Consider the following 19,399-nt stretch of genomic DNA (forward strand, 5'->3'; position numbering starts at 1 on the left):
CACATCTGTTAGGTGAATGGATTATCTTGGCAAAGAAGAAATTGTCGCTAACAGGGATGTAAACAAATTTGTGCACAGAATTTGAGAGAAATAAACTTTTTATGCTAATGGGAACATTTCTGGGATCTTTTATTTTAGGTCATGAAACATGGGACCAACACTTTACATGTTGCGTTTATATTGTTGTTCAGTGTAGTTAGAGTGAAAGTATGACTAGTTAGGGCTCAAATTGTAGCGTGCACGGGGGAAGGCAGCAGCATGGCTGGTAGGTGACGTGATCGCACACGAATTAGGTTTAAAATTAGGTTTTTTTTTTTTTTTGTTTTTTTTTTTTTTTTTTTTTAATATATAAATGTACATGCAGCAGTGATGTAACAACAGACCGCCCACTGACTTTTCCCTGCAGCGTTGGGTGTGAACAATGATCTGCGGCAAAGAAGGAGGCGGCATGCGTTCCGCGCCCGGTGCGAACGGGCCTTTAATGTTCGTCATTTTTTATATATATATATATATAATTATTTATGATATGTTGATTTCAGCGCTTTTCGTTTTGCTTATTGTTTGCTTAGTTGCAGAAAAAACGATTTGTAAAAGATCTGCCATGTCACGGGAACGAGTACCATCAACACAGCACAACGCTACCAAGAGTAAAGGCAAATGCGTGTGTACAAGCAGACAGGCTAAACTGCGGTCTCTACCGGCCCTGGGCCGCTGGGCCATGGTGTCGAATCCTGTACTAACAGAATAACCGAACTGTGTGGATTGTTACTGGCACGAATTTAACATATCTCTCTATGTACACATATGTACAGTATGTTAAGGATGTGCACATCTCTGGTTTTTAATATTACCACTAATCATAATGCAGAGATACTCTCTGAACGTTTATGATATGTTTCATTTCCATTTTTTTTAATGGATTAATAGTTCTTAATACTGTATTTCACTGAGAGATTATTGTGGCATTGACATACTAAAATCCCAGACCGGGTTGCTTAGTAACCGGTTTAGAAACTGAAACTGCCGCACAAAACTCTAAACAGTTGTTTTTATATTACCGAATTTATATATTACAACATTATATTGCACATTGTGCTTATAAAGACACAGTGCTTGCACTGTATTTCTTTCTGAAAAAAACAAAAAACAAAAACAATTACTAGTAGTACACCGGTAGTGTTTTAATGTAAAACCTTATCAACCCTAATTTTATACATGAATACAAAAATATCTACCTCCAAATAATAGTTGCTCACTGTATATCACGTGGTGGGATGGGATGGGATTTATTTTGACAGGGCAGGAATTTAAAAAAAAAAAAAAAAAAAAGTTACAGGACGGGACAGGACAGGATTGAAAATGAGTTTCATGGATGGGACAGGATAGTTCCATTATATTATTACATTATTATGTAAGGACGTGGCTGTTTGCTTAAACATTCTCATAAACAGTGCATTGAAAAGTAAATAGAAACGTATAACCCTGTCTCAAACAGTTGAAAAGTGGTTTCATTCATGATTTGAAAATGATCTTTAAAAAAAAAACTGTCCTGAACAAAACATACCTTAAACCATCCTTTCATATTATATTAAAAAACAAACAAACAAAAAAACTCTAAAAATATGTTTACGTTTTTATTATTTTATTTAGGGATAAGAGTTATTTTTGCACATTTGCACACTTGGTAAAGAATCAATTTGAGTTCCTAGCATTTCTGTGCCTCCTGGCTTTCCATCTACTCTAAAGACGAATGTAACCTTACGTGAGATGTCACGTGACACACGGTTCTGTGTAACCTTTTATACACAGGGCTGCAGAGACAGTGGTGAGTCGATGTTAATCAGCACATAATCAGTACTCTCTAAAACGTGCAATATGTGAGTATTTATGTGTCTATAACATTATGCTGTTAATATGGTGTTAATAATGTTTGCAATGTCCCCAAGGCTCGATCGTTGGAGGATACAGTTCAACGGGGTGTTGGTTGGATTTGGCACTTACACATCATTTTTAAATGAGCTAAAGCCGGTATATACCAACACTAACAATAAAAAAAAAAAGCGTTTTTAACTCGTTGTCATTCTCTTTAGCAGTTAACATGTTGGTTCTCTTTTGAAACGGTTAATATGCTTTTGCAGCGTATGCTACTGTAGCCATATGTTCAAACTCTTTGTGACACTGTCATCACCTATTTATGTTTTTAGTTAAATGATTACACTTTTATTACATTTCAATTATTGGTACGTTTGGTAAATTACAGCAGAAAACGTTTACATTATATATAATGTGGCGTTCTGGCGAAATTGTGCTGCCTGGATTATTATATAGCTCTACTTTAGCTCCCGCATTGGGCTGAAAAACGTAACAAATGGTTTATATTTAAAAACCAAGCCGCATAAAATATATAGTGCACAGCAGGTTCACAAGACGACTGAAAAACGGTAAAAACAAAACAGGATAAATATCCAAGTGCGAAGATAGTGTGTGATGATGTTGGTTTAATAGCTTAGCCACTATGACAGTACAGGAAAGGTTACGTTAAAAGGTCGGGCTCTTGTAGGCAGTATAATTAAACTAGCCCTGAATAAATAATGGTAATACATATCAGTGTTGAAGATGTGATGACGTTATTTTGTCAGCTCTCAGTGTTTTGTTTTTCATTTAAAACTAGTTATGAGTGCATGTTGGTTGTATTAATGATTCATTTGACAGAGGGCTGATTCGTTTCAGAAATCATATGGTGGCCATAATCTTAACTATTCAATGCCAATTTCCAGTGAAGTCATCTGAAGCAAATCAGGCCTGTAAAATGTGCTTTAATTAAGGGATGCCCTATGCATTAGTGTTTGTAGCTGACAAAACACTTTCATAGTTATGACTGGACTCAAATGTGCAGATTCAAAAGAATTCAAAAGATATGACATTGCAAACCTATATTTTCATTTTAAAACAACACACTACACAATGTAATAAAGTTTTCAGTTTGCTTCCAGGAAATATGTTACACCTACCCTTCTCGGTCATTTAACGTCAGCCGTTTCTTGCTGGTCAAGCATCTTACTGGCTGCAAAGATTTGTCAGTCGTAATTGTTCTGATTTTTTTTTAATTTTATTTTTTTTAATCTACTTAAATATGTCCAAACATCCATAGGTATAGAAATACAAATACAAAGCAAGCTACAATAAAGTAAAATAAAATGTTTATTATTTATTTTTTGTATTAATGTTCTCTAGACTCTGGAAAGTATGGAAGTCATGAAGGTCCTGGATTGCTGCTGCTATGGTGAAGTATGATATTGCCAGACAGCATGGCATCGCAGTACTGCCACTAGGCGTTCCATCTTCTCCAGCATTCTGTTTGTTGCATTTAGTGGTCTAGTAATCCAGAGAACATCATGGCCTCCAGCTACCCCCCTCCATTTGAGGAGCAGGAGGAGGTGAGGGAGGGTTTCCTGTGCCCACTCTGTCTGAAAGACCTGCAGTCCTTTTACCAACTCCAGTCTCACTATGAATGTGAACATTCAGGTGAAGACAGAGATGTCAAGGGGCAACTGAAAAGTAAGTATGATAATATAATAGACACGTTGAAGTTGTTAATTACTATCGGTTTGTTAATGTGCTGTTATATTATCCCTGGTGGTGTGGGTGGGGGAGATAATTAAGACCCTAATATGTATATACTAACAGTAGAGTACACAATTATGAACCCACCTGTCAAAGCGCTAAAGACTACAACCATTGACTGGTCATCTAAAAATGGGTAGTGTTATTTCCCTGCGTTTTATTCTAGATAAAACATGTTTTGTCTTGGCAGCTACTCTAATGCTGCCAATGCAATGGAAGATTGCACCTTGAGCCTCTCTAAATGTTTTTTTCGGTTTGCGCTGCTTTATACAGCACCCTATCCTTCATTGAGGTTTCTATTCCTGTTGTATGGTATGTGGAGTTTCTCATACATCATACATTCCCAGGTTCTGGATGATGAATTATGGTTGTGCAATCTGTTCTTCTTGCTCTGGGTAATTGTAAGGTTGTTACGGGGGGAGGGGGCAGCAGATTTGTATTTTCAGTCTTCTGTTTTACTTCCTTACATTCCACTCAAGTACAGAGTACCCTGATCCACTTATCTTATTTAACCCTGCCGACTTTGCTGCTTGTGTGTTCTGTTGCCATATAATCTGGCACCTAGTCTTGTATTTCTTGATCCCTTGAGAAGCCTATAAACAAAACCAGTAGCTGCCAACATGTGGAGATCAATTACTTTGTACTGTGTACTACAGCACTGCTGTTCTCAAAATCTGTTTCATGCATGCACTGTAAAATACATTTTATTTGCAGTCTGATTCTTGCTGTGATTCCAAGTGCATGTTGCTACTTTCTAGAGAACTTCTGCTAATATTTAAGACCGGAAGCAAATTTATCATTTCAGCTTCCAGGCACATGTCAATCACAGGTTAACATTTTAGTGAAATTCGGTGTATTTTGCTTTTGGCTTTTGTACAATAGTAATAAATGGGTGACAGACTTTTATTAACATCTATGGCAGAGTACCAGTGGCTCTGAGTGACACCTGGGAAACCGTCACACACGTTGGATTGAAGCATGTTTCTAGTAGAATGGAACAGATAGTTCATAGCACAAAGAAGCAGAGTGATTAAAACAAGAATTGTCTTCTATGTGGTACATTTAATACAGTGAAAGATAAACCATTTAATGACTGATGAAAAAAATGGTTTTAAAAAATCTGAATTTGTGGCTTTTTTATATAAAGAGTTATATTAATTCAGTTTTTAACTTTGCATTCATTACTAATAAATTACTAATTGTTAATAAAAAATATAAATAAAAACTGGGACAAATTCTTACTGTTTGTGTGCTAGCCAGTATGTTTTTATGTACTAGTTAACAGCTGCATTGTTAAAAACATTTAGCCACTCTGATTGTTGTAATCGTTTTCCCTCTTAAGATTTGGTGCAGAAAGCTAAAAAAGCCAAGGATAAACTCCTGAAGCGGGACGGTGAAGACAGAGCTGAATCCGGGAGTCATGAATGCCACGAGTGTTTGTACAATGGAGGAGTGAACCCCTATATGTGGGAACCACAAGAACTAGGTAAGACTAGGTCAGACCATGTGTAATCAAAACCCCTGGCTCAATACCTGTGATGAAACTAGATGTGTTAAGTGGGACCCTAGAGGAAGTAAAACATACAGTACAGCAGACTTTACAGTTCAGAATGTAACCTCAGACAACGTTTGTTCTAATTGAGGTACATATTTAATTGATGTTACAAAGGTGGAGGATTTACTGTGAACATACAGTCTTGCGCAGACACAAGGAATGTTTAATCAACAGTAGTATTTTATTAAGTAAACAAATAATAAACAGAAATCAGAAAGTCAGAAAGTAAATCTCTTAGCCTGTAAGCAACAAACACAATTCAAAAGCTCTCACTGCATTTTGGTGGCTAGCAGGCAATTGAAATATGACACACCTATCTCCTCATACACAAGGCATCAACTTCATCAGCAAGCAGGCTGTGATGTCGCTAGTACCTTGCTCTCTCACACACACACACACACACACACACACACACACACACACACACACACACACACACACACAAGCACACACTCAGCCTAACTGAAATGATCCAGACAATCTTAGAATGTATCACATTAAGCTTATCAATAGTATATAGATTAAGTATATGGCAAGTTCACTTTTAAGTACATTTTTCATAAAATAAATGAGGTAGATTACATATAGTTAATTCATCAAGTTTCACTAAAAGTTATTTCATACGCAAAGTGTGCAAACTAAGTAATTAACAGTTCAATTCTATGAGAATGTGTTAAAATTAATTAATTTAATTCCGTGAAAGGAAAATGCAGCTGGAATTATACTCAGTGGTTCCTTGAAGCTTAGACTTTTGGTCTACTTGCTTGGAAATTCAATCTGTTGAAATGTCCAGTACAAAAACTCCTCTTGGCAACAAATTCTTCAGTCCTGTATTGGATCAGACTTGGCAACAAAGCTTTCAATTCTCGATAGAATCAACAAACAGCTGCAACAGAGTCTTCAGTCTCTATAGGATCCACAACAGCGCCTGTCCGCTCTGTCCTCTTCGCTGAATCTTTTAGCTATGGAAGTAGCAAGGCACAGTTTCTTTTGGATACTGTGGTTTTAGGTGTAAAGCAGACCCAAACTGGTTTGCCTGATAAGTCTGTAAGTTTTATGGCAGTCCTGCAGCCGGGCCTCAGTCTTGTTGGCTTGCTTGTAGCTTGCTTCCTCATCTTGGCTCCGTTTCAGGCAGAGTCCCGTCTTATATCCATTTTTAGTCCCGGAGTTGCAGCTTTGCTTAGCAGAGTAACAGCACCTTGTTCAGCATTCGATGTGGAACTGAAAATGTTTAGTTTTGCTTAGATATTTAGTCTTTTTACTCTACTGAGTAGCCACTTTTATGAGATCATTTGTGTATCTTACCTTTTTAACTCACAAATCTTTGAGATTTGTCCTTTGTCTGCTTCCTTTCGTGCAGCAGCAGCTTGTTATTGCGTTTGGGACTTGTTGACATCTATATTTTATGTCTTCCTTGCACCAAACTGCTTGTGTTGCAGTTTTGCAATCTCTTCACTTCACTTAGTCCAGATGCTCCCCTCCTAGCCGTGGTCATCTTCAGTATTCCTGCCAGGAACCACAGCAGTTTGGTTTTTTCCTGAGACAGAGCAGTTTCATTAATGAGTCCAGTTATATCATTAATACATGTTAAGGTGTTCATATTATGTTCAGGGAATGTGTCCCACATTGATAAAGATATTTCTCATTAGTTCTAGCACATTATTTTACTGTGTATTAAAAAAAAAAAAAAAAAAAAATCATTAAATCTGCATGGTGGGGCAGAATGACTGCCTTCCCTCCTCTAGACCAGCCAGCTTTCTATCAGGATAAACACAACTGCAAAAAAACTAGCTTCCTTAATGCCAACATTTGCTGCTACCAGCTGTGCATTGTACATACTAACCCACGAAATTTATACACACAGGCTATTTAATATAACTTTTAATATGACCTTTTCATTTTGTTATGTATATTATCTGTTAGTACAGGCATTGTGATCATTATGGTGAAAATGTCTTCCCTCTATACAACCAAAACTAAATCTTATATATCTAGGTGCAACAAGAAGCCATCTGGATTATTTCAAGAAACACAGAGCCGCCAGGATTGATCACTACGTTATTGAAGTTAATAAATTAATAATCAGGTTAGAGAAGGTAAGTGGGAAAAGAACTCGAGGAGGTGGCGAGGCGCTGGGTTAATGTACCTTAGAATTGAGCCCCAGACAGTAGGATTTTGCAAATAAATAAAATGACAAATAGAAAAGGTCAGGTGTTTGAATTTGATGGCGTGCAAAGACCTGAAGAGAGTTTTATTGATTACTTTTCATCTCTTTAAGGAAGGTGGAGTGGCATCCGAGCGTCTGTTGGTCTGACTAAAGCAGCATTCGTGCTAAGAGTATTTAAACCTTAAGTAGCTCTACTGAGTTTCATTCTGAAATAAAACCACATCTTTAAAAGATCTACAGTATACTGCCAACTTTATGTATATGCTATTGAGCGCAACTTTATCACTGTTCCTTATTCCTTTCTCAGACTGCACTCGATCACTCCTTGCATGCTGTATCTTTTGGACAGAGTGGATTTAAAATAACTGAATGGATAATCAGTTTGTAACAGCTCAAAGTTGAGTATTTTATTTTAATTAAAGGTTTACTGACACATACATAACCAGTTTATGCAGTTTCTTTTTTTTTAAATACCACAGAGAAAGGTAGGCAATGATAGTTCCTGAATTGTATCTTTCATTTCAGTGAACGGTCTGTTGATATTCTACAATAGTATTCCTTGAACCCTGGATGAATTTGTATCTACCCGATAATCCATGATCCTTATTGCACTGTGTTTTATTTATGTTTTGCATTTTTTGTGTGTGTGTGAGGCATGTTAAATTCTTATATGCTCCACATCCTTTCCTGTGTCCCAGTGATACAACTACATGCAAATGTTCTGTCTGAGAAAGAAAAAAGGAAATTATATATAATGCAGAACTGAAACTTGGTATGCCCCTTACGATTCCAAAAAACAAAACTATCATTAAGTTGAAAAGTGGTAACATTCAGCCGCATATTCTTCTAAACTGTACATGTTTAAACATGCAGATTTTGTTTTAGCTAGACAAGCACTAACTTGGATGTGACTCTTGTGCAGCATCACGTTGTGATTTCTGTAAATGGTAGTAGTGTTTAGTAATTTGGCCATTCACTATGGTTTGTTTTTTGTTCTTCTGAAAAAAAACCTGACTGGGTAGCTGATGACCTCTTAATCCTAAAACATGCCCACCACCCAGGTAAATATACATATACAGGATACATTTGCATATCCATGGTTCAATAACATAACTCAACCTTTTTCAAGCAATATCTTGTTCAGATATGAATCAGTAATTTGTCGTTCTGTCTTCTCTCCCCATATGTGTTTATTGATCTAGCTGTAAATAGGGATCCCTTTTATTAGCTTAAAAACAATTTGATTAATAAAAGCTTATAAAGGCAAAAATCTTGTCTTTCATTTATCAGCTGACATCATTTGAAAGAACAAACACAGATGCTGCCAAAATAAGAGGTGGGTAAGAGTTTGGTTTATTTTTGAGAATGTTGTTATGTATTAGCACAATGGTAATGTAAACTAAGAGATTTTTTTTTTTTTTCAAGCAATTGAAAAGTCTGTTGTATCATGGGTAAATGATCAAGACGTGCCATTCTGTCCAGACTGTGGAAATAAATTTAACATTCGAAACAGACGCCACCACTGTCGCCTCTGTGGATCAATCATGTGCAAGAAGTGCATGGAGAATATTACCCTCCCATCAGCATGTAAGTAGCCACCTCATTTTACCAGCCACACTTATCCTCTATTCAGCACTATGCACACAATGCTGTACACTAAGATAGTGGGATCTATTTTAATATCTAAATAGTTACAGACTGCCCTTAACTCTTTGCATTCCATTTATTCAGTGTGTGTCAGGCGCGTCGGGTCCAATTTATTTACACACGCTGTTTAATTTATTTTTTTCAGAGTAAAACAGGTTTAAGAGGCATTGAATTGCAAAAGGACACTCAGTACTGTATGTACAGCCAAGCCCCACCCCTTGTTCGCTGTATTTTTCACATACCTCTTTATAGACGTGCATGCTGATAAATCCTCTCCTGAACACCAAACTCCTCAATAATTTGATCCAAGTCCATTATTTTATTACTATAACATCTCAAAAAGCTCTGCAAATGATGTTCTATGATAGTCTTTGAGCACTGGTTGCAGAAACAGCTACCTCCTTTTATGTCCGTGTTATCTCTGTAGTGGATGGGGCTATGAGATACGCCCTTTTTCTGTCGGTCTCACTCAGCCATTTTCTCGGCTTTTTCTGGAGAAAAAATTATTAGAGACCTGTGCTTTTACGTCTGTTTAATGGTGTCGGACAAGGTCCGACATCGGACTGGAAAGGGAAAATTGTAATGTCGGACCTGGTCCGACATAGGACTGTAAAGGGGTAAAGTTACCATCGGAATATCCTGGTATTTTACTGCATATCGAATTTTGATGAAACTTACTAAGAAACACCGGATATCAAAACTAGCCAGTTAAATCCCAAAACCTCTGTGATCATGACATGATCCTGTGACATTTGCCCTTGAGTGGTATGTGTTTTTTTTCTGTTTGTATCGAATTTTTTTTTTTCAAATTCTTGTATTCTCCCCCCCCTTCACTCACAAAACAAAGAACCGATGTGTAAGACAATAGAACAGTAAAAAATTTGAGCTACTTGCCTTATTTAAATTGCCTAAAATATATATATTTTTTTCTGTTGCTCCAAATCCTGAGATACTGTGCTAAATGCTGCTTGTCTTTTAGTGTCTTTATTCCAGAGGGCCGAGTTGGTTTAGATTAACATAAGTCCTTGTTGCAAAATAATTGTTTTGCAGCTCTAATCAATTACATTGAACCACTAGTTGCTGGATCACAAGTCTCTGCTTGAGAGCTGCAAGCCACATTGCCCTGCTGCTACAACTGCTCCACAGATCATAGTATTCATTTTAATAAGGAAGCAGAACAGATGTTAAGGGAGGATTACCTGTTTTGAGATCAATCAGCTATTCAGAACTGGACGAGCTGTGATGAGTCAAATGGCCTCTTGTAGTTCGTAAATGTTCTTCTATTTTCCCTGCATGCTGTTTTGTTACACTAAGTACTAAGACAATTGCCTTCTTTAATATCTAAAAAAAATATGTTTGAATTGTTTTTCTTTTGTTGCCTGTAAAAACCTGAACATGTTTTTAAACTAGGGCTGTTAGTTAAGCCTCCAGATACAATTGATTAATTGGGCTCACAAAATGGAATTGTTCGAATAAATATCGATCGTATTGATAACTATTGTACTGCCCACATGCGTTTTCACACTATTTCCCCCCCCCCCCCCCCCCCCCCCCCCCCCCCCCCCCGCCCCCCCCCCCCCCTCACGTGATTATTTTAATGTCAGTGAAGTTCAGTAAAAGCTTGTGCACAACAGTGGAGTGCGAGGGGTAATTACGCCTTGGTAGCGTCAGAAAAAGAAAGAAAAAAAAAAAACTATTGCAACAAGCCTAAAACAGGTTTAACAACATACTACACGGTGTTACTAAAATATTTCTTCCAAACAGATTGCAGTACTTTGGAATATAATCTGTAGACACACGTTTATGAATAATCTGTAGACACACGTTTATGAATACCATCTAGCCTTCACTATCTGTAAAACACACAATGTAGAAATCCCTGCTTATATACAGTCAGTTTTCTTCAATGTGCACAATTTATTTACAGGCTGTTTGCCAGGAATACAAGCCTGTCGTCCTGCTCTGGACTGAAGGCGCCGCACTTTTTTGTTTGTTAACATTGAATACGTACTTACAAAATATTTTCAAAACTGATTCGCTTGTAGGGTGGGACCAGCTAATCAGATGCTAGTTAAAGTACAAGTTTTTTCTCCAGTCTAGATCAGAAGTCTGTCATGTCATAACCTGGTGTGGTGGGATTTTAAGATTTTGGGTGCACAGGAAGGAGGGATAATAAAATAAGGGCTATAGGATACATTTTTGTAAGGGTTAGTTCACAAGTGCCAACATGTCAAATAAATGTTTCACAACCTACAATCTCCAATCTGACTCCATTTTGGAGAACAGACTTTGCTGAGATTTCCACTCCCTATTCCCTGTGAATAATATGACTCTCTCTCTCTCTCTCTCTCTCTCTCTCTCTCTCTCTCTCTCTCTCTCTCTCTCTCTCTCTCTCTCTCTCTCTCTCTCTCTCTATATATATATATATATATATATATATATATATATATATATATATATAATATAATATACTTATATAATATAGTCCCCAACAACACCGAATTGTGTGGAATCAGGGTTGTTGTGGCTGCTCATGGTGGCCTAACACACTATATTCTTCTAGATTGTTGTTAGTAATTTACTTTTGAAAACTGGGACCCTTGTTTTTTAATGTGTACACCTGTTTTTGTTTTCTACGCTCAGATAAACTGACTAGTGCCACTAAAGAGGGCATGTCATTTCTGGGCAGCCCCAGCCTGTCTCCCAGCAGCAGTGTGCAGGGCTCCCGGCGTGGCAGCATCAGCAGTATGAGCAGCGTCAGCTCTGTCCTGGACGAGAAGGATGATGAGCGCATCCGCTGCTGCCGCCACTGCATGTGCATGCTACACAAACGAGAGCAGCATATGGACGAGAAGGATTACGCTCCGGAGATCGTCAAGTTCTACGAGGTAGGATCAGCTCAGTCCCAACTACCTTACTGACTTTGTCAAGTTCTATGAGGTAGGATCAGCTAGGTCCCAACTACCTTCCTGACATTGTCTTCTATGAGATAGGCTCAGCATGGTCCCAATTTACCTTCCTAGCATTGTCAAGTTCTATGAGGTAGGATCAGCTCGGTCCTGGTTAATCATGGAACACCACCAGTCACAGGGCCCAGTTCTCAAGGAGGTTATAAATGCTTTCTCCAATATTATAGCACTGTATTTTAATACCGTACGTAAACGTTTGAACACTACTTTCTAATCCAGTCACGGGGCAGCACCCTTTCTCTTAGCTTTGTATTACAGAAGCTTGTTTGTTTTAACAGTAGATCTGTTGTAAAATGAGACCTCCACCCAAATTTCCCCTCATGGAGCATTGCACAATCGTTCCAGACACATACCACACCATCATAAGTTGCATGAAACTGTTTTGTTTTACTGCAGATATGTCAACCTGTAGGGCCTACATCTAATAGGCTTGGTTACTGTATCTGTCGTACTTTTGAGAAAGTGTTTGGCTAATTCAGTGACACAATCAATTAAATATGTAATTCCACAAGGCTAAAATCTTCAGAACAGCGCTTTTCAGTATGCATATCAATGACCCGTTTCATTGCCAACTTGTTTTAATCTTTGGCCATCTGTAGTTCATACCCATTCTTTTTTTTTTCTTATTTAGATGGATGGTGTTTTATTAGTATAAAGGGGTCCTGTATAGTAAAGTATTTGATAACCCTGAATACCTCTTACTTTACCTCTCACCTCACCTTACCTCTCACCTTACTTCTGATTGAGTGTTTAAAGTAATGGGTGTGAACATGGCTTCAGTCCAATGGAGGAGTTGTGTGTTGGGACGTTAAACCAAGACTTGTCTGCATTGAAAGTGTTTCATACACTTTGGTTTATACCTTACATATTCCTGAATGTATCCCATATTTATATATACACACACACACACACATACACACACAGCTCTGGAAAAAATTAAGAGACCACTGCAAATTTTTCTTAAATCAGCAGCTCTACATGTATGGCAGCCATTCCATTCCAGTGTCTGTTGAATTCCAACACAGGCACACCTCATTCTACTGAATGAGGTACTGATTGGGAGATCACCTAAACCAAATCTTATTTAACGAGGAAAAGTATAAAAACCACGCCTGTGGTCATCACTATCCTCTTGCAATAGGACCAGCTGGATGGCAAAACAGTGCTAGTAGTACCTCAAAAGTAATTGGAATCAAAAAATAACTATTGACCATGCCCAAAGAGATGAAAAGGAAAGTTTTGAGTGAGGAAAAGAAGGGTTCAATTCTAGCTTTACTGGCAGAGGGATACAGTGAGCGTCGGGTTGCTTCCATCCTTAAAATTTCAAAGACGGCGGTTCATAAGAACAAGGTCAAGCAGCACACATTGGGGACAACAAAGCTACAGACCGGCAGAGGGCGAAAATGACTCTCCACTGACCGGGATGACCGCCAACTCATTCGAATGTTACTCAGCAACCGTAGGATGACATCAAGTGACCTACAAAAAGAATGGCAAACGGCAGCTGGGGTGAAGTACGCGGCGAGGACGGTTCGAAACAGGCTCCTAGGGGCAGGGCTGAAGTCGTGCAAAGCTAGAAAAAAAAGCCCTTCATCAATGAGAAGCAAAGAAGAACCAGGCTGAGGTTTGCAAAAGACCATAAGGATTGGACCATAGAGGACTGGAGTAAGGTCACTTGGAGACTTGGAGAGGCCTACAAGCCACAGTGTCTCGCACCCACTGTGAAATGTGTTGGAGGATCGGTGATGATCTGGGGGTGCTTCAGCAAGGCTGGAATCGGACAGATTTGTCTTTGTGAAGGACGCATGAATCAAGCCAAGTACAAGGTTGTCCTGGAAGAAAACTTGCTTCCTTCTGCTCTGACAATGTTCCCCAACTCTGAGGATTGTTTTTTCAAGCAGGACAATGCTCCATGCCACACAGCCAGGTCAATCAAGGTGTGGATGGATCCTTTCACAATATGTATATATTTATTTTTTATTGATATGCTGATTTATCTTTTTTCTTCTAGAAACTCAGGATGTGTATGGAAAAGGTGGATCAGAAGGCTCCAGATTACATAAAAATGGCTGAATCGTTAAAGTAAGCATAAACATATACTATATATGTACTGATAAATCTACAGAAAACCAAGGAAGTTGGTATGATGAGAGTTAAGAACATTTTCTGTATTGGGTTGATTATTACCTCAAGAATTCTCTAAAATATGCATGTGTTAGGGCGTAAGCGTGTAAGCATCTCCATTTACAGTAAGCTAACATTGAGCAGCTGACAAAAGTAAATAATTAATCTCTGGTTGTTTTGGGTATTTTGTTAAAAGCATATGTAGGCATTGCAGGTGGTGTCCAGTAACAAATAACAGTTTGAGTGCCACATTGTTTAATCTCTGACAACATCAGTGATACAGTTCTTTTTCACATATCCAGTGCACTTCATATCTTACCAACGATTCCATTACAAACAACAGATTTCCTTTGCTTTACACCCCTGTTGATGCTTTCTTTTTGTTAATAAAAACTTGTTTTGTAGTTAACATATTTTTTTTAATCAATTCTTAGCCTATATTACTGTTCTGTTCATCTGGCATTTTGAGTCGTACCATCCTCATAAGAGTCATAAGAACACATGTTTTGAGCGAGAGGAGGCCCATTGATGCACATTCAAAGTATTTCACGCATTCTTTCAGCATGTTAAAGATCCCAGTAGCTGAAACTTGTCTTGACAAATGGCTTTACAAACCATTTCATACACCCACTACTCCGTGTAAAGGACTGCTCTGAATCTAATGCCACTCATCTTCTTAATGTGTCCTGTGGTTATAGTCTGTGTGCTAAGTTTAAAATGGGGTTGATCTCTTTAGAATTACATAAATAAATAAAAATTTAGTTTGGCTTTAAATATCCCTGAGTTGTCTTGTCTGGCATGGATTGATTAAAAAAAAAAAATAATAATAATAAAACTTCAAATGCTCTCATGAAAGAAACTAAACCTATTTAAATCCTTTGTACTAATTCCAGTGCAGGGATACCAAGATATTTAGTGAACAAGAGATATGATTAGGGTAGAAGAAAACACACCCAGTCAGTCCATCTCAGCATTTGAATAGTGGACAATTATCCATTCAGGGATAGCAGGATATTGAGTAAGCAAGCATCAGCTCAAACATGCCCAGGTTTTGTCCCATGTAACCTGTGTTGTAAATGCACTGTCCTGCAGGTGACCTTTCCAGATCAATGAGTGTTTAATCAGTGCTGCCTGTCCCTGTTCAGTTTTAGATGTGATGTGTCTGACAGTTGCTTCCAAAACCAAGACTAGACACATTTCTCATAAGGAAGCAACTGTTTAAGGTGCAAGAGGGTCCATTTTATATTTATTGGACATCATGGTTAGAATAATTCAGAAATAATTACAAGTGGTCAGCACACAATGTATAATCCAATTTAATCATATTGTGCATGCAATGTTAAAATGTCTTCTTAAACTTTACTAAGAATATGCTGTAAAAAAAAAAAAAAAAAAAAAAAAAAAAAAAAGAACAACTGGATTCAATGTAACAATTATCTGGGTCAGTGATGCCCTATAGAGCTGTTGGACTTAACTGAGCACTTTGGGATTAGCTTTGATTCTTGTTTTTCCTTTCAGTGCTGGAGAGTCTACCTATAATTTATCTCATGCTAACGGTCTCAGACTGGAAGTCCAGAAGTACTATGAACTAATTGATGCACTAAGGTAGGCAACATATTGTCTAATGTTATAATATTAATTGTTTACTACTTTATGAAGCATTCGCTCCCCAGAATCAAGTATATTGTTGCCGCTTTTATCACTTTAAACCCTGGTGAGAGGAAATGTTCTTCTTGGTCTGCACTTTATAGAAAACAACTAAATCAGTGATGTTTCTACTAATCTAACATTAGTTCACATCATTCTGACACCCATGATGTCAGGCACAACTATTATTCCGATTTAAACCTATTTATATTTGGATCATGGACTAGTTCAAGAACAATATGACCCGGCAAACTTCAAATGGTACATTTACCGTTTCTCAGTAAATAGACCTGAAGAGAATGATGTTGAAAGGATAGAAAAGTTTTTAGGTCTACCCATAAACACTTTAGTATCTTGGCAATATTAAGTAACATGATCTGAAATATAAATGGGTTTAAACCAAATAGTTTGTCCATGATCTAAGATATAGATATATATGTTTAGGATAGATATATCTTTTGCTATGTGTGGTCATTCACTTTCCCATAGCAAAGTGACCATGAAGTCCTTCAATCCACCGGTGTGTAACCCCCAAATGTAGTGCGCTAACACAGAGCTCAAGAATATGTGGCCCCTGAAATTCAAGTGCTGCATGAAGCCTCTTTCTAGCATTGTTTTAATTTGAACACACATAATAATACTAAATCTTATGTTTTAGCTGTACAAATCTCTGGGAAAGAAAATGTGCTCTTAAATGTCTAGTCAATTTTTTTTTCCTCCTCGTAGTAAGAAGATCCTGATGCTGGGAATGAATGAAGAGCCTAAACCCCATCCCAAAACACAGCAGTTACAGCGGATGATCAGATATACAGCAACACTGTTTGTACAGGTTAGATTTATGAACTGAAAAACTAAAATCATTCTGTGTCAAATCATCACACTTTAAGTTTAAATGGATAAAACAGAGATCTGTAATGCAAAATATGATATTCCTAGTATTAAACTCATGATATGTCCATCTCCAGTCACAATATTGTATATTGGTAACCTGTAAAAGTGTGTTTTTAGCATTGGTCATGCAGGTTCTGTGGATAAAACAGTCAAGTTATTACCACGTGGATCAAGCTGGCCCATCAAGAATTCATGAAGATGTAGCTATTCCACCTAACTTACAGCAGCTCCTTCTAAATGGAGAGATGACAAGTTCAAGTGCCACAAAACTATAAGCAATGCAGAAGCAATTTATCATTATTTCTTTTTGTATTTATCAACTACAGTTTGAGTTTGATCTTCTGTTTTGCAGTACATTTGAAGTAAAATCTGTATTTGACAATGTTTTTTTGTAATGCAGGAGAAACTCCTTGGATTGATGTCTCTACCAACTAAAGAAAAATATGAAGAGATGAAAGAAAAAAGGAAGCAAGACCAGGAGAGAAAGCTACAATTGGAGAAACAGGTAAAGGAAAAAACCTCTCCCATAAATGAGCTAGTGGAGTCCTTGGCAAAAGTCAGTTTTCTATTCAGATTTTTTTTTAAAAAACAAATGCTCACACCCAGAATGATTACTTGTAATTTGTTGGCATTATATCTGATTATTTTTCTGGAGAGCATCCTAAGATTGCAGAAGCAAGTATATAGCTAAAGCCACCTTTGTATATACACAAGCGAAGGTGAGACCGAGATGGAGATGAAGGGTAATTACTCAATTGTAGGTGTAGGTGTCTATGTACAGTATATTGTCCTCATTTATCTTAGATGCCCACCCGTTCCCATTTTTTTTAGGCTCTTCAAGAGGCACAGAACAAGAGAACAGAGGAAAAACCAAGAGACAGGTTGCATGTAGTTGCCAGTACTAATGGTGAAGCTGCACAAATGCAAAAGTCCTCCATGACTAAAGTAGGTGGCTGGCTGCCTTCTTCAGGTGCACCACGCAACTGGGAGAACTCGGACCCTCTCCTCCAGCAGATAGACAACATTCAGTCATTCATCCAACAGGCAAGAGAAGCCAGCAGGGTGGATGAAGTGAACATGTTGGAAGAGAACCTCCGACAGCTGCAGGATGAGTATGACCAACAGCAAACTCTTCTAGCGATGGAGCTTTCCAAAAGAGCAGCTGAAGAGGAAGCCGTGCAGGAAGAGCAGCTGCAGATCCTTCACGAAAGAGAGTGGGAGCGAGAGCAGCAGAAGAAAACATCATTGCAGCACTCAAGAACACATTATTCACATTCCCGGGAGGTAAAGTCCGTCCAGGAAGGTGTTTACGGAAAGCCAACTTTGGGTGTGGGAACTTCAGACTCCACCCAAAACAAGATTAGCCCCTTATCAAAAACACAGTCCTTGCGCGTTTTCCAGCACTGGCCCAATCAAGAGAATATGTCTCCCTTACCCCAATGCGAACGTGAACCACAGCTTGGAGCCAGTGCAGAACAACATAAGAAACCTACTTCTTCCTTAAATCCATTTGAAGATGCTTCTACACCACTAGAAGATGATCCTTCAAATCCCTTTCATGAAGAAATGTCAAAATCAAATGGCAAAAAAGACAATAACCCGTTTGAAGAAGAGGATGAAGACTCCAAAAATGAGGTTACCAGTGTTGGTGCATCAAACCCATTTGAAGATTATGGAAATCCTTTCAGTGAGCCCAGTCAAAATGCTGCTAAACCATTCACTGAGGCAACATCAACTAACCCTTTTGACATGGATGAGGATGCTGTCGATGAAAATATAATTGAAGAGGAACTGCTTCTTCAGCAGATAGACAATATCAGAGCTTACATCTTTGATGCCAAACTCAGTGGACGCATAGATGAGGTGGAACTGCTTTCTGAGAACCTACGAGAACTGCAACGCACTTTGCAAGAACAGAAGCAGAAAAGACGTTGACTTGTTGGAAGGCTAATGGTGTAGGACTCGGTTCTCTTGGTACATAGTTAATATGGGGCTTTACTTATCTGTTGAAATAGTGGGAGCTCTTCAATTCACATTTGTCTGGGAAAGCACAAAACCAACAGCAAAAACACTAATTGTGTGGAACTTTGGTTTAGTATCCAATAGATAATATGATCTCATAGGTCAAGGATTAGTTTGATCAAATAATCCTGCCCAAATTATAAACAAGCAGTAGCCCACTAGAAATGAGATGCACCACCTTAATGGAGAATTTATTTATTTTGGGGAGGGGGTTGCTTCTCAAATAGCCTTTACAGTTTTGTTTAAAGTGTAAATACCTTCAAATTACATTTTGTTCCTCAAATACTGTGTTTTTTGTTTTATGTGTTAAGGTGGTTTGACCAAGTTCAGGGGCTGTCCTTTAGTTCAAGTTGCATGGATGTATGTAAATCAGGCTAAATTAGCTAAGGTAATAGTTGGTGAAACTTGATCCAAAGTGGCAGACTTTGATAAAGACTGATCTAGCACATGGAACATATATACGATATATATATATATATATATATATATATATATATATATATATATATATATATATATTCAGACAACTAGAACTGAAGAACAGTTCTTGAACTCAGGTGAAAGCACCTTTTATGTAGACAAATTATACAAATAAACTGTTTGAGTAATTGTAATGAGGGTCTCTCAGAAAGATTTCAAACACCATATGTAAAAAAAAAAAAAAAAAAAAAACTTATTTTAAATATACTTCTTGAAGCAACACATTTTTTATCAGATACAACTACATTTCAAGATATTTGAACACAGCTTACA

General features: G+C 37.8%; 1 protein-coding gene across 5 annotated transcripts; it reads left to right on the top strand.

Annotated features, from left to right (window-relative positions):
- Positions 1–415: 415 nt before the first annotated feature.
- LOC121329005 (rabenosyn-5-like) lies at positions 416–19,113 on the top strand. Of its 5 annotated transcripts, none has more exons than XM_041274169.1 (12): positions 416–483; positions 3,235–3,558; positions 4,967–5,110; positions 7,175–7,275; positions 8,637–8,682; positions 8,772–8,933; positions 11,637–11,881; positions 13,974–14,044; positions 15,605–15,691; positions 16,460–16,562; positions 17,025–17,129; positions 17,456–19,113. In XM_041274169.1, the coding sequence occupies exons 2-12, from the start codon at positions 3,396–3,398 to the stop codon at positions 18,557–18,559; spliced, it is 2,331 nt and encodes a 776-aa protein (XP_041130103.1). In that variant the 5' UTR covers positions 416–483; positions 3,235–3,395; the 3' UTR covers positions 18,560–19,113. The 5 variants fall into 5 exon arrangements, with proteins under 5 accessions (XP_041130103.1, XP_041130100.1, XP_041130101.1 ...); XM_041274166.1 differs by lacking the exon at positions 416–483 and adding an exon at positions 1,366–1,877; XM_041274167.1 differs by lacking the exon at positions 416–483 and adding an exon at positions 1,366–1,825.
- The last annotated feature ends 286 nt before the right edge of the window (positions 19,114–19,399 follow it).

This window comes from Polyodon spathula, chromosome 16 (assembly GCF_017654505.1).
Source record: "Polyodon spathula isolate WHYD16114869_AA chromosome 16, ASM1765450v1, whole genome shotgun sequence".
Taxonomy (NCBI): domain Eukaryota; kingdom Metazoa; phylum Chordata; class Actinopteri; order Acipenseriformes; family Polyodontidae; genus Polyodon; species Polyodon spathula.